This window comes from Eptatretus burgeri, chromosome 6 (assembly GCF_056783735.1).
Source record: "Eptatretus burgeri isolate ZD-2024b chromosome 6, Ebu_testis_v1, whole genome shotgun sequence".
In the NCBI taxonomy this organism is placed as follows: domain Eukaryota; kingdom Metazoa; phylum Chordata; class Myxini; order Myxiniformes; family Myxinidae; genus Eptatretus; species Eptatretus burgeri.
The window spans coordinates 71,557,726-71,570,003 of NC_140966.1; the positions used below are offsets into that span (position 1 = coordinate 71,557,726).

General features: G+C 43.0%; 1 protein-coding gene across 1 annotated transcript in view; it reads right to left on the bottom strand.

Moving 5' to 3' along the window:
- Positions 1 to 1,560: 1,560 nt before the first annotated feature.
- LOC147025032 (extracellular calcium-sensing receptor-like) overlaps positions 1,561 to 12,278 on the bottom strand; it is a 30,416-nt gene continuing 19,698 nt past the window's right edge. The window contains exons 3-6 of the mRNA XM_085887062.1: positions 10,809 to 11,648; positions 9,951 to 10,110; positions 7,339 to 7,417; positions 1,561 to 1,719 (exon numbers count right to left, since the gene is read on the bottom strand). Of these exons, the coding sequence (XP_085743188.1) occupies positions 1,561 to 1,719; positions 7,339 to 7,417; positions 9,951 to 10,110; positions 10,809 to 11,648 (1,238 nt within the window). The remainder of the gene's footprint in view (positions 1,720 to 7,338; positions 7,418 to 9,950; positions 10,111 to 10,808; positions 11,649 to 12,278) is intronic.

Below are 12,278 nucleotides of genomic sequence, written 5' to 3' on the forward strand. Positions count from 1 at the left end.
ACTCTCACTATGTCTCTTCGAAAGGACCGTTTACAAAACCCCTCCATCCACTTTCTCAACAATCCTCTGGAAGAAGTCTTTTCTTTCAAGCTTCTGGGTCTCACTATCTGCCATGACCTTTCCTGGGAAAGTCACATTTCCAACCTTGCCTCAAAAGCCAGTCGCCGACTGGGAATCCTCCGTCGTGCAAAGTCCTTCCTCGGCCCTCTTGAGCTCCTGACTACTTACAAAGCTTTTGTCCGTAGCCTGATGGAGTACTGCTCTCCCCTCTGGGCTGGTGCTCCTGCCTCCCACCTTTCTCGACTTCACGCTGTCGAAACCAGGGCTTTTAAGATCATTGGCATCTCCCGCAATGAAGCTGAGTCTTTGGGCCTCTCACTCAATCACCGCAGGTTGGTCGGTGGTCTTTCTGTCTTCTACCGACTCCTCTCAGCCTTGCCCCCTGCTCTCTCTGCGATTTGTCCCAACCACATTTCCACAGGGCGCTCAAGGTCCGCCAACCCCCTTCTGGTAAAACTACCAAAATCACGAATCACTGCTCATCTTCACTCTTTCATTCCTCTTTTTTCCCGCCTTTGGAATAAACTTCCTCACTCTATTCTTTCCCATTCTTCCCTCCAGGCTTTCAAAACAGCTGTTCACCACCACCTCTTATCTTCCCCCATCCAAATCCTCGATCTTTTCTACCCCCGATAATCCACCCATGCCCACTTCCTTCAATTCTCCTGCTTTCCTTCCTGAAAGTCCCTGTAATGTCCATCTTCTCCTCGCCATGTTCCCCGTCCCATCCCCATCCCTCTCCCTTCCACAGTTCACCTGTGTCTGTTCCCCAATGTTTTGTCCCTTCCACTCCCACCCCTCTTGTCTCATGCCTCCTTGCTGTGAGTTGTGTGTTAGCTCTCATACGAGCCTCGACCAAGGTATACAAAAAAAAAAAAAAAAAAAAAAAAAAAAAAAAAAAAAAAAAAATAACTTATAGAGGAGCTGAGAATTTGGATTGTCGCTTTTGGAGGATGCCAGATTTCTTCACTCAGATGAAGGAACCATATTCAAAGTTCACATCATTTGCTCCACAGAATTTGTCAGTGTACTCCTTGTGCTTATTCTGCTTCTCTTATACTGTGAGCACGATGTCTTTGCATGATGGTGTGTTGGGCTTTGGTATCTGCAAATCAGATACATGCAGCTTGGTTTGCATCTCTCTCCCATGAAACAGTTCAACAGGTGTCATGATGATGTGGCATATCGAGTTGCCCGGCATGTTTGAAGAATGTCCTTTGCAAATGATTTCTTGTCTTTCCTTTCAAGGATAGCAGTGAGCAAGCTTTCCTTTAAGCTTCAATTGAATCTTTAGATTTCCCCATTTGCTTGCTGGTAGTACACTGCTGATTTTATGTGAGTAATGCCTCTGTCTTTCAGAAAGGTTTCAAATTCCTGAGAGGTAAATTGTGAACCATTGTCAGAGATCAACTCATTTGGGTTACCTTATCTGCTGAAGACAGTTGACAGGAACTCAATCACTGGAGCAGAAGTGACCTTGGAGCTGAAGGTAATTCCTGGTCATTTTCTAAAGCAGTCGATGAGAGTGATAGCAAAACGAAAGTCCGGTGGCACAGAGTAGAAGGGCTCCAATATGTCGATTGCAAGTTTTTTCCCAAGCAGAGTCAGCATATGGAACTGGCTGCAGTGGGAATGCATGCGTAATACCATCTTGTCATGCTGCTTACAGGTAATACAAGCCTTGATTGCAGACTCAACATGTGTGTCCATCCCAGGCCACATCTACATATCCCTTAACTGATGCTTTCTCCTAACTATGCCCTGGTGAATGTCATGCACTATTTTTTTTATGATAGGTGGCTGTAGCGCATCCAGGTGAAGAAGGTGGAATGAGAAGTGCCTCACATCATGCCATCCTCTGGTCGTGATAAATTCAGTTCGCAATCTGAAGTGAGGAGGGAGATCAGGATCCAGGCCTTTTTAAGTTTTCAACCAAAGCTGTTGCAAACAATTCACGCAACTTTGCTTGAACAGGGCAGGAATGAAAGGCAGCTTTGAATTATTCAACTGTCACAGCAGTAAATGTCGATGTGAGTGACAATGCCTGGTGTTAGCTTAAGGGCTGGAGTGGAGAGCTTGGGATCCTAGGGTCCTGAGTTTAAATCCCCTTTGGCTGTTGAATTAATACCAGGTGGGGGTTTACTCAGCCTGTCATCCTTCTGAGGTTGTCAAAAATGAGTACCAGCTTGCTGGTATCCCATGTCAGAGTGGTGATCTGTCCAGGATTGTGCCCAATAGCCCAGGAGACTGCTGGGGCAGCACCAACCCTCTACCCACAGTATGCTTCCATTGGATGGATGGATTTTTTTTTTAACGTTGAAGGCTATACTACAGGCATGACTGAATAGTCCTCATCAAGGCCAAGTCTTAGATAAAAGAACTGCTTGGATAGAAAAGCAAGGAAAGAGAGAATAGTGTAAGAGTTTTTGAGAAAGTAAAAAAATCTGCTTTTTGAAAATGGGAAGGTCATAAGTGTTTGGGAAGACATGAGAAGGTATAAAGAGTTCCAGAGTTTGGCTGTGGAGGGCAAGAAACAAGCATCACAAGAAACAAGGCCCACCCTTGAATTGCCAATTGCCACACAATAATCATGTGATCTAGCGGCTTGTCGAGTATTCCTTGGTCTCACTAATGGTGGAGGTACACAAGCAGCAAGTTCTTGTGAGCAGAAACTGAAGTAATATCTGTAGAAAAGAGAAAGAGAGCCGACTATGTGGCACAATTTGAGTAGGTCAAGTTTTGAGATCACATTGGTGGAGTTGACAAGTCGAATTACCTTGGATTCAATTCTGTCCAGTAAGTATGTGGAGCTGAAACCTCCCCAGACGTGAGAGCAGGACTCTATACATGGACAAATCAATCCTCTATATCGTTTAATCAACTGTTCAGAGCAGAAGAATCTTCGACATCTGAACAGCACTCCTAATTTCTTCAAGGCAGACTTAGCTATTTGAGTAATGTGCGGATTCCAGGATAAATTTGATGTGAGAGTAATACCTAGTAGGTTTATTGCATCACATGGTGTAATTGTAGTCTTTCAAAAGGAGATTGGAGAGTTGAGGAATTTTCGAGAGAGATGGGAAGAAATTGAGTTTTTGAAGCATTAAACTTCACTTGATTAAATTTGCCCCACTGGGAGATCTTGTCCAACTCTGAATTTAAAGAGGTGGCTGTGATGAAACGAGATGTAGATCGAGTGAGGGGAGATGGGGCAGATGGGAAAGACATGGAGGAATGTAATGTTGAGTCATCAGCATACGAGTGCATTTGGTTATTTGTGGAAGAAAGAAGGCCATTGATAAAAAGAAGGAAGAGTGTTGGAGACAGAACGGAACTCTGAGGGACACTGCTGTTGATAGGGAAGGGGGTTGATGATGAACCATCAACAATTACGGAGATAGAGCGGTCGGAGAAAAAGCTCGATATGAGAAAGCAGAGTGATGGAGGAAAGCCGAAAGAGGGAAGCTTGGATATCAGACCCCGATGCCAAACTCTGTCAAAGGCTTTTGAGATATCAAGGCCTACAACAAAGGATTCTCCAAAGTCCCTCAAAGAAGAGGCCCAGACATTCGTAATGTAAGAAAGGATATCACCTGTATACCTTGCCTTGCGAGAGCCATATTTGTGGTCAGATAGAAGACTGTGAGATTCAAGATGCTTGAGAAAATGGGAATTGAGAAGACATTCAAATACTTTAGAAACAGTAGAAGTCAGAGCAATAGGACGGTTGTTAGAAGGGTTTGAACGATCACCCTTCTTTAAAATAGTCTGTACTGAGGCATGTTTCCAGGGAAGAGGAAAAGTTTGGGGTTTTAAACAAAAAGGAAACAAACGGGAAAGCACAGGTGCAAGTATTGAAGCACATTCCATCAAGACACAGGGAGGAATGGCATCTTCCCTGCAGACCTTGCTTATGTCCAGAGAGAGGAGTATTTTTTTGACTGCATGAAAAGAGATTAGAGGAAGGGATATAGGATTGGTGACGGGGGCATCAGGGGGAGATGGAATGTTAGAGTCATCCAGTGTGGAGTTAGAGGAGAAAAGAGAACCAAAAAGAGTTGCTCTATCGGTCGGAGAGACAGCGATTGTATCATCGGAACGGAAAAGCGAAGGAAAGGTAGAGCGACAAAAGTTGTTGGAGATACTTTTAACTAAGTAACAGAAAGACCTATTGGTGGAAGACGAAGAGAGGTTGTGACATTTCTTTTGAATAAAGGAATGTTTCACTTCACGAATAACATGCTTGTAATGATTTCTGGCAGTTATGAAAGCTGAATGTGAGTCAGAGGAACAAGAGTTTTACATGTCCGATTTGTGGCATCCCTTGCATGAATGGCCGCAGAGCAGGAATTATTGAACCAATAATTAGTCGGAGAGATATACTTGAAAGAGAACGGGATATAAGCCTCCATTCCTGCATCAATAACCTCAGCTATACGTTCAGCAGAGATAGAGGCATCGCCCGAGGAGAGGCAGTCGTCTTTCCAGGGAAAGTCAGAAAATAAGTTTCGTAATCCAGTCCAGTCAGCATTATTGAAATTCCAATACTGACGTTTCGGCTGAGCAGTCGGATGAGAAGAAGTGGTGGAAAGTAAAGGGATGTTCACAAGATTGTGGTCAGAAGAACCAATGCACAGATTTATCCCCTCTCGTGTTCAGTTGTCTTACCCTTCCTCCCGCCCTTGGTTTACTGAAGCTTGTGGCGAGGCAGTTGTCCTGAAACAACTTGCCTTTGCCTCATGGAAAGCAAACCCAACTGAGGGCAATCTCAGTTCTTTCCACAAAGCTCGGAACAAGTGTGTAGCTACCCTCAGGAGAGCCAGAAAACAACATCTTTCTCATCTCAAGTCTGAACTCTCAAACCTCTCTCCCTCCTCAAAATCCTGGTGGCGTTTAATCAAATCTGTTTCTGGTGTATGTTCCCCCTCCATCCCCTCCCTTACCTCAAATGGCCGCACTGCTGATTCCACACGTGATAAAGCTGAATGTCTAAACTCGGTGTTTGCAGCTAAATCTTGTGTCCCAAACCCATCACTATCTCTACCCACTTTACCCAGTCGCACCCAACTGTCCCTGGACTCTGTATCCTTTTCTCCTGACAAGGTGGAGAGCTTGCTTTCAAACCTCGAGTCAGATTCTGCAACCGGTCCAGACGGCATCAGCCCACGTGTCCTCAAAGCCTGCTCTTCTGCTCTTGCTCACCCTCTCTCTGTTCTATTCACCCTCTCATTTTCCCAAGGTCATCTGCCATCTGCTTGGAAATCTGCTAACATCACTGCCCTGCATAAAAAAGGTGCAAAAACAGATCCCTGTAACTATAGACCAATCAGCCTTCTCCCAATCATCAGCAAGGTAATGGAATCCATCATCGCTTCAGACATGAAATCCTTCCTCTTCTCCAATGGCTTGATTTCCAATCATCAATTTGGTTTCAGACCAGGTCACTCTACCCTAGATATGCTGCTACTGCTCTCCCATCAATGGATGGAGGTCCTCAATGCCAGACAGGAAATCCGAGCCGTATCCCTGGACATATCACGTGCTTTTGACACAGTCTGGCACCCTGCCCTACTCACCAAACTCTCTTCCCATGGTATTCAAGGCCATCTCCACTCATGGCTCGCAGACTTCCTCTCCTGTCGCAGTCAACGTGTGGCCCTAAATGGAGGTTCTTTCATCCCCTCTTCCTGTGCAGGCTGGAGTTCCTCAAGGTAGCGTTCTGGGCCCTGTTCTTTTTCTGGTTTTCATCAATGATCTCTCGGACTCTCTGGAAAATCCTCTATTTCTCTTTGCCGATGACTCCACCCTCTGCCGTACCATCTGTCATCCCTCAGACCGGCAAGCAGCAGCTTCTTCGCTCACTGCAGATCTGGATAAAATCACAAACTGGTCCAACACGTGGAACATGTCTTTCAATCCAGACAAATCTCACACTCTCACTATGTCTCTTCGAAAGGACCGTTTACAAAACCCCCCATCCACTTTCTCAACAATCCTCTGGAAGAAGTCTTTTCTTTCAAGCTTCTGGGTCTCACTATCTGCCATGACCTTTCCTGGGAAAGTCACATTTCCAACCTTGCCTCAAAAGCCAGTCGCCGACTGGGAATCCTCCGTCGTGCAAAGTCCTTCCTCGGCCCTCTTGAGCTCCTGACCACTTACAAAGCTTTTGTCCGTAGCCTGATGGAGTACTGCTCTCCCCTCTGGGCTGGTGCTCCTGCCTCCCACCTTTCTCGACTTCACGCTGTCGAAACCAGGGCTTTTAAGATCATTGGCATCTCCCGCAATGAAGCTGAGTCTTTGGGCCTCTCACTCAATCACCGCAGGTTGGTCAGTGGTCTTTCTGTCTTCTACCGACTCCTCTCCAGCCTTGCCCCCCCTGCTCTCTCTGTGATTTGTCCCAACCACATTTCCACAGGTCGCTCAAGGTCCGCCAACAACCCCCTTCTGGTAAAACTACCAAAATCACGAATCACTGCTCATCTTCACTCTTTCATTCCTCTTTTTTTCCCGCCTTTGGAATAAACTTCCTCACTCTATTCTTTCCCATTCTTCCCTCCAGGCTTTCAAAACAGCTGTTCACCACCACCTCTTATCTTCCCCCATCCAAATCCTCGATCTTTTCTACCCCCGATAATCCACCCAAGCCCACTTCCTTCAATTCTCCTGCTTTCCTTCCTGAAAGTCCCTTTAATGTCCATCTTCCCCTCGCCATGTTCCCCGTCCCATCCCCATCCCTCTCCCTTCCACAGTTCACCTGTGTCTGTTCCCCAATGTTTTGTCCCTTCCACTCCCGCCCCTCTTGTCTCATGCCTCCTTGCTGTGAGTTGTGTGTTAGCTCTCATACGAGCCTCGACCAAGGTATACAAAAAAAAAAAAAAAAATTGGAGGTGAAATTGTGTAGTTGTAATGCAACAGATTGGAAGTGAAGAATAAATCCAAAGTATTGGTAGTATGGTCATGACGATCTTGGATATGGGTAGGGTGGGTGATAAATTGTTCCAAATCATTTAGAATGGAAAATGTAAGAGCTTCAACTCCCCCAACATCCATGTGGGAAGATTTCAGCCACTCCCTCTGGTGTCCGAGATAGAGGAATTCTGCTTGAGGGTGTTCGGATGTCACGGCCTCATGGCAAGAGTGATGATGATCAAAGAAAGCTATAAAGTTTGTGGAATTGGGAGAGCAGTAAGTGAAACAGAGAAAGATAGTGATGGTCAGGAGACAAATCTTAAGCCAGATGACATCAAAGTTTGGAGATTCGAGGTCCATAAGGCGTACAGCAGGCGTGTTTATGTTGGAGTCGACATAGACTCCTCCATTGAAGCGGAATAGTGAGTGAAGTTTGTAGTTCGAAATGCTATAAGAATTAACAAGAATGTCATGTGATAATTGAGTCTCTGAGAGAAGCAAGATATTCGGAGAGGAGCTTGCTTGATGATATTCAACAGAGGATAGATTTCAAGAAAGACCATGGATGTTGGTGAAATGAATTGAAAAAGAGTCACGTTGGTTCAAAAGGCAAGGGTCTTGGGAGGGACCGATACTACGACTGCCTGAGCGCGTGAGCCCCCCCCCCCCTCTCGTTGGCAGCAGAGACAGGCAGATCACAGGAGATTCTTCACACCCCTTAATGCCGGGAACTAGGGGCCATTAACTTTACGGAGCTCAAAATCATCATCCTCCAGACTGGACTCTGAAATATGGAATGGCAGGAGAGACAACCAATTAGCGCTTACATTTTCAGAGCCAGGCTTGTGCTCACTGCCATAAGTAAGAGACAGAAGCGATGTGGACCATCTGGCCATGCACATTCCAGCTCTTCCCAATCCTTTTGTTGAAATTAGTGTGGTGAGTGGACTGTGGTCATGGATAAATCCTCCATTTCTCTGTCACCCACAATTCCCACATGCATACAAACGCTTCCTTTTTCAACTTGGAATATTTTATTTCTGCTTCAGTCAGCGTTCAGGACGCAAATGCGATGGTTTTCTCCATTTTATCGGCGTTTATTTGTGTTCCGACCGCTCCAAGACCAAAATCGGAGGTGCCAGTTGGCACTGTCAATGCAATTTCTCCAAAATTAGCATGGTGGGTTTGAGGGTGATAAAAATAACCAAAAAATGTTGCCAATTAAACTTGATTTAGAATAAATGTATTGTTGCAAGTCTTTAATGGAAAGTGTACTCAAATATGGTATGATTCTCTATGCTTGAACATGTATCTATTTTATTTTACATTTTTAAATGGTCTTGTATCCTTTCTCTATATTGAAAGATGATCAACCTGCCGAGTAAATGTGTTGAAAAACAGGTTGACCTTTCAAGTAAGCTTTAATTAATATTCAGTAAAATAAAATTGCCGATCATTTAACTCTATTCTGCGAAGTAAAGAATTTTAATGAAATAATTCATGTAAGTCACCAGCAAGCTTGATTGGAGATATTATTTTAGCTCAACTGGAATGTTGGTCAAAGTAAATATTCAGATGTGTTCAATTAGTTCTGATTGCTTCAGGTTATATATCATTCCCTCGCCTGTTAAAAAGAAGACTGACCTTTTCCCCTTCCACACCCTAGAACTGTGTGTAATCCATCAATGTATCCAAAGGGCTGCAGTCTTGACGTCATTCTGTGCCGGGAGAGAATTTACACATCTGGTTTTTAAATTATATGCTGTAATCCTTCAAATTTAAACTGATTGCTGCACAAAAGATGAAAATGATCTCCACCTGGAAACACACAAACCTGACAAACTGTGAGGCCAACATTTGGAAATGAAAAAAAGAACTTCATCTCACTGAAAACTATTTAAAGAACTCAACATTTTATTTCCATGTGTTTTAGAATTTGGAGGAAGACTGTATTGTTTCCCCTGAAAATTCTCCATATGCACATATGTATTTGTTTGTTTGCATTTGTTTATGTTGTTTGTAAAATGAATGACTCAAATGTACAGGAGGACTTAATAATTTATTCGACAGAACGATGGTGTATGGCTCTGGATCAAAGAGAGTGACTGCTGGGCGATTGATTATTTGATCTTTAACTGAGTCTAAACTTGTGCTGTGACTGACCAGGAGAAGATGGATGGACCTTGTAATAATTCTCTCAGGGGCTCCATGATCGATGCATAGTTGGAGACGAACTTTGCATACCATAACCTAAGCCTGAGAAAAGACTGCAAGCTCTGCACTTCTTTCAGTAGTGGTGTTTGTGACACCGCAACAACATGAGCAAACAAGGTTTCAGTCTTGTTTTCGACACTACATTTCCTAAAAATGATGGCTCTTTGTTTGAAGTGGCATTTTGAAAGGCTCAGCTTGAGTACAGCAGCCTCAATACACTGCAGCACCACCAAGTTGTTTATCATGTGCTTTGGGAGTCTCTTTAAAGACGATTACCTTGTCTGGGTATCACAAACTCCAGTGTGGTTTTTTAAAATGGCAAACGTCATTCTCTGAAAACAGCTGGGAGCTGAAGCAAGCCCATCAGGGATTCATTTGTAGCAAAACAGTCCCTTGTGTGTAGTGAAGGAAGTGAGGTCCCTGCTGTCCTCATGTTGAACAACATGGTGGTATACACTTTGTAGATCCAGTGTGGAGAAAAGTCTGCTCCCTAGAAGCTCTGAGAACATTTCCTGCATATGTGGTGGAGGATACCCATCAGTCATCACTTTATTTATAATTCTCTTAAATCCACACACAGACATATCCCTCTATTTTTCTTCATTGTTTCTACAATTGGTGAAATCCACTCTGATGATTTGATTGGTTGAATTGAATCCAGTTTAATGAGCTTTGCAGCTCCTGTGAGATAGCATCTCTCATTGAAAAAGGCCAGTGGTGCAACATTTGCTGGAGTGGAGACACAATGTGTCAACTATTGACGATACCTGAGTAAATCCCTTTGCGCAGCATTGGGTGTCCCTGTTTCTGTCACCTGCAATGGCTGATTTGCACTACTTTCGGTGGCAGAAGTGATGTGACCATTCAGTATTTGCATGTGGAGCGCAGCAACCAGGTCTCTGCCTAGAACGGTCATGACACTGTGCACTATAAAAATTCAGCAGGTGCACAGTTATTTTCAAAAGTCACATTAGCGTGCAGGCAACCACGCACAGAATCAGGTTTCTCAGGTGGTGTAGTTTTGGCTCATTCAGTGACAAAATTACCGAAACCTCGTATGTTAATGGACTCAGGTAATATGGCTCATCCTGAGCCTGTATCTAACATTATTGTAATGTCCATAAGCTCTCCCTGGCAACAATAACTTATACAGTGCACATGATCTGACTTTTTCAGTAAGCCTCAATGAAAAAGCTGAAGCTCTTAAAAGCCTTTTGAAAAATGTTAAAATTAAAGTAAGAAAAACAAAATAAAATCACACTTGGATTATTGACATTATAAAACAGTTATAATGTCTTTTCTTTTTGTTACGAAGACATGATGGTTACTCTGCAGACATTCATATTTCAGTCATTGTTGCAAGAAGATACAAAACAAATATGAAGTGATTGGTTGAATGTTCTTCATGACAAAAAAAAAATACTGCAAATAGCTGCAAACACGAGAAGATGCTCATGTAATATTCTTCCTTAATTATAAGGCACCGTCATAAAGCTATGCCATATAATATGCAGCAGCAAATCACTCATTGGTTATACATTTGAGCATTGAAAAAATCAAATATCCAGGAGCAATAAATATCATCCACATCACATCGAGTTAAGATTTTATAAACGAGACGTAACATTTCGGAAAGAAAATACATCCCAGAAAACCATATCCAATGGTGATTATAGCAAATATCTCTGTTGTAACAGCGAACTTGCCTTGAGTGCTGCTGTAAGCAGGGAAAAATGCCAAAAGTACCATGAGGCAAAAAAGGATGCTGAACCTGATGAACTTAATGTCGTGTTGAGTCGATGTTTCCTCATGGACAAAGCAGACGACAACAAGACAAAATAAGATTAAAATTCCGAAGTAAACAAGAGCACAGATATCCCAGATTGAAGATGCTCCACCACACTCAAGAACTATTACATCCACACGAGCTTCTATATTCCTAACAGGTCGAGGTTTTCCCACTAAAGCCCAAATTAGACAGAAAGTAAATTGTGGAGATACACAAAGTGTTCCAAGGATCAGTGGCTTTGGGAAAATTGTGCAAGAAGAACAGAGAGTTGGCATTTGTAAGATGGCAAGTTTGGAAATGATCAGTTGAATTGTTGTAACAAGCACACAGACAATGGCAAGGGTTAAGATGGATAGAGCGAGAGGATGGCGTAACTGGCACAGCAGGTCTGTGGGTTGTCCAACAAATGTCACACTACTCCCAAAGCACCCTATGATAGCTACAAGCATGATGCTATGCACTGCAATGTTTGTGGACTTCATAATTGATCGTTTCCAGAAGCGTACCAGCACCCCAACAACCATTAGTGTCAATATGTTTCCAAACAAAGCAAATCCAAGCAAGGAGAGTGCCAACGGATCAGAAAAAGAAAGAAATTCCTTTTGCACGTGCACACAGGCACTTTTGTCTTCAGTCGGCCATTGATCTTTTGGACACCGTAAGCAATCTGGAGAATCTGAAATTTCATGAGATGCAAGTATTTATTGAAAGCAAAACACTTAAGGTGAAATTCCATTTTATAAGATGATTAATCATCAAAATTTTAAGGCACAATTTCCTTTTAATTCTGCACTTTTGCATACGAAAAAGGTTATTCAACTCAAGTCCTGATTTTGGAGGAACTTGTTCTGTATGTAATGTTTCTCATGCAGATTAAGTACATGACATATCATTCCATTTTGAGGTTAACAATATCTATGCAACTTAGCTGTAATATGCACTTTCACTTTAATATACGACCCCTATTTCAACCACTAAAACGATAAATACAACCGCAGCTTGCGAGACACTGAATACACGAAATATTAATTTCTCGAATGACCACAGTTAAGGCAATATGGTTGCATAACACACCGAACCAAAGGTGTTATTTGCACTCATTACGAGGTTTAAACCACTGGAGTTTTTACGATCAGAATGCCGCCAAGTTAATCGATCAGGAAACACAATAAAAGAAAAACTGTTTACGTGGGAAGGATGCTTGGAAGAGACATGTATGTAGACTTGCTGGCTTATGAATAAATAGCCAATACAATATGAACAAGACCAACATTAACACAATCCCAGATGGAGACACAATGAAAAA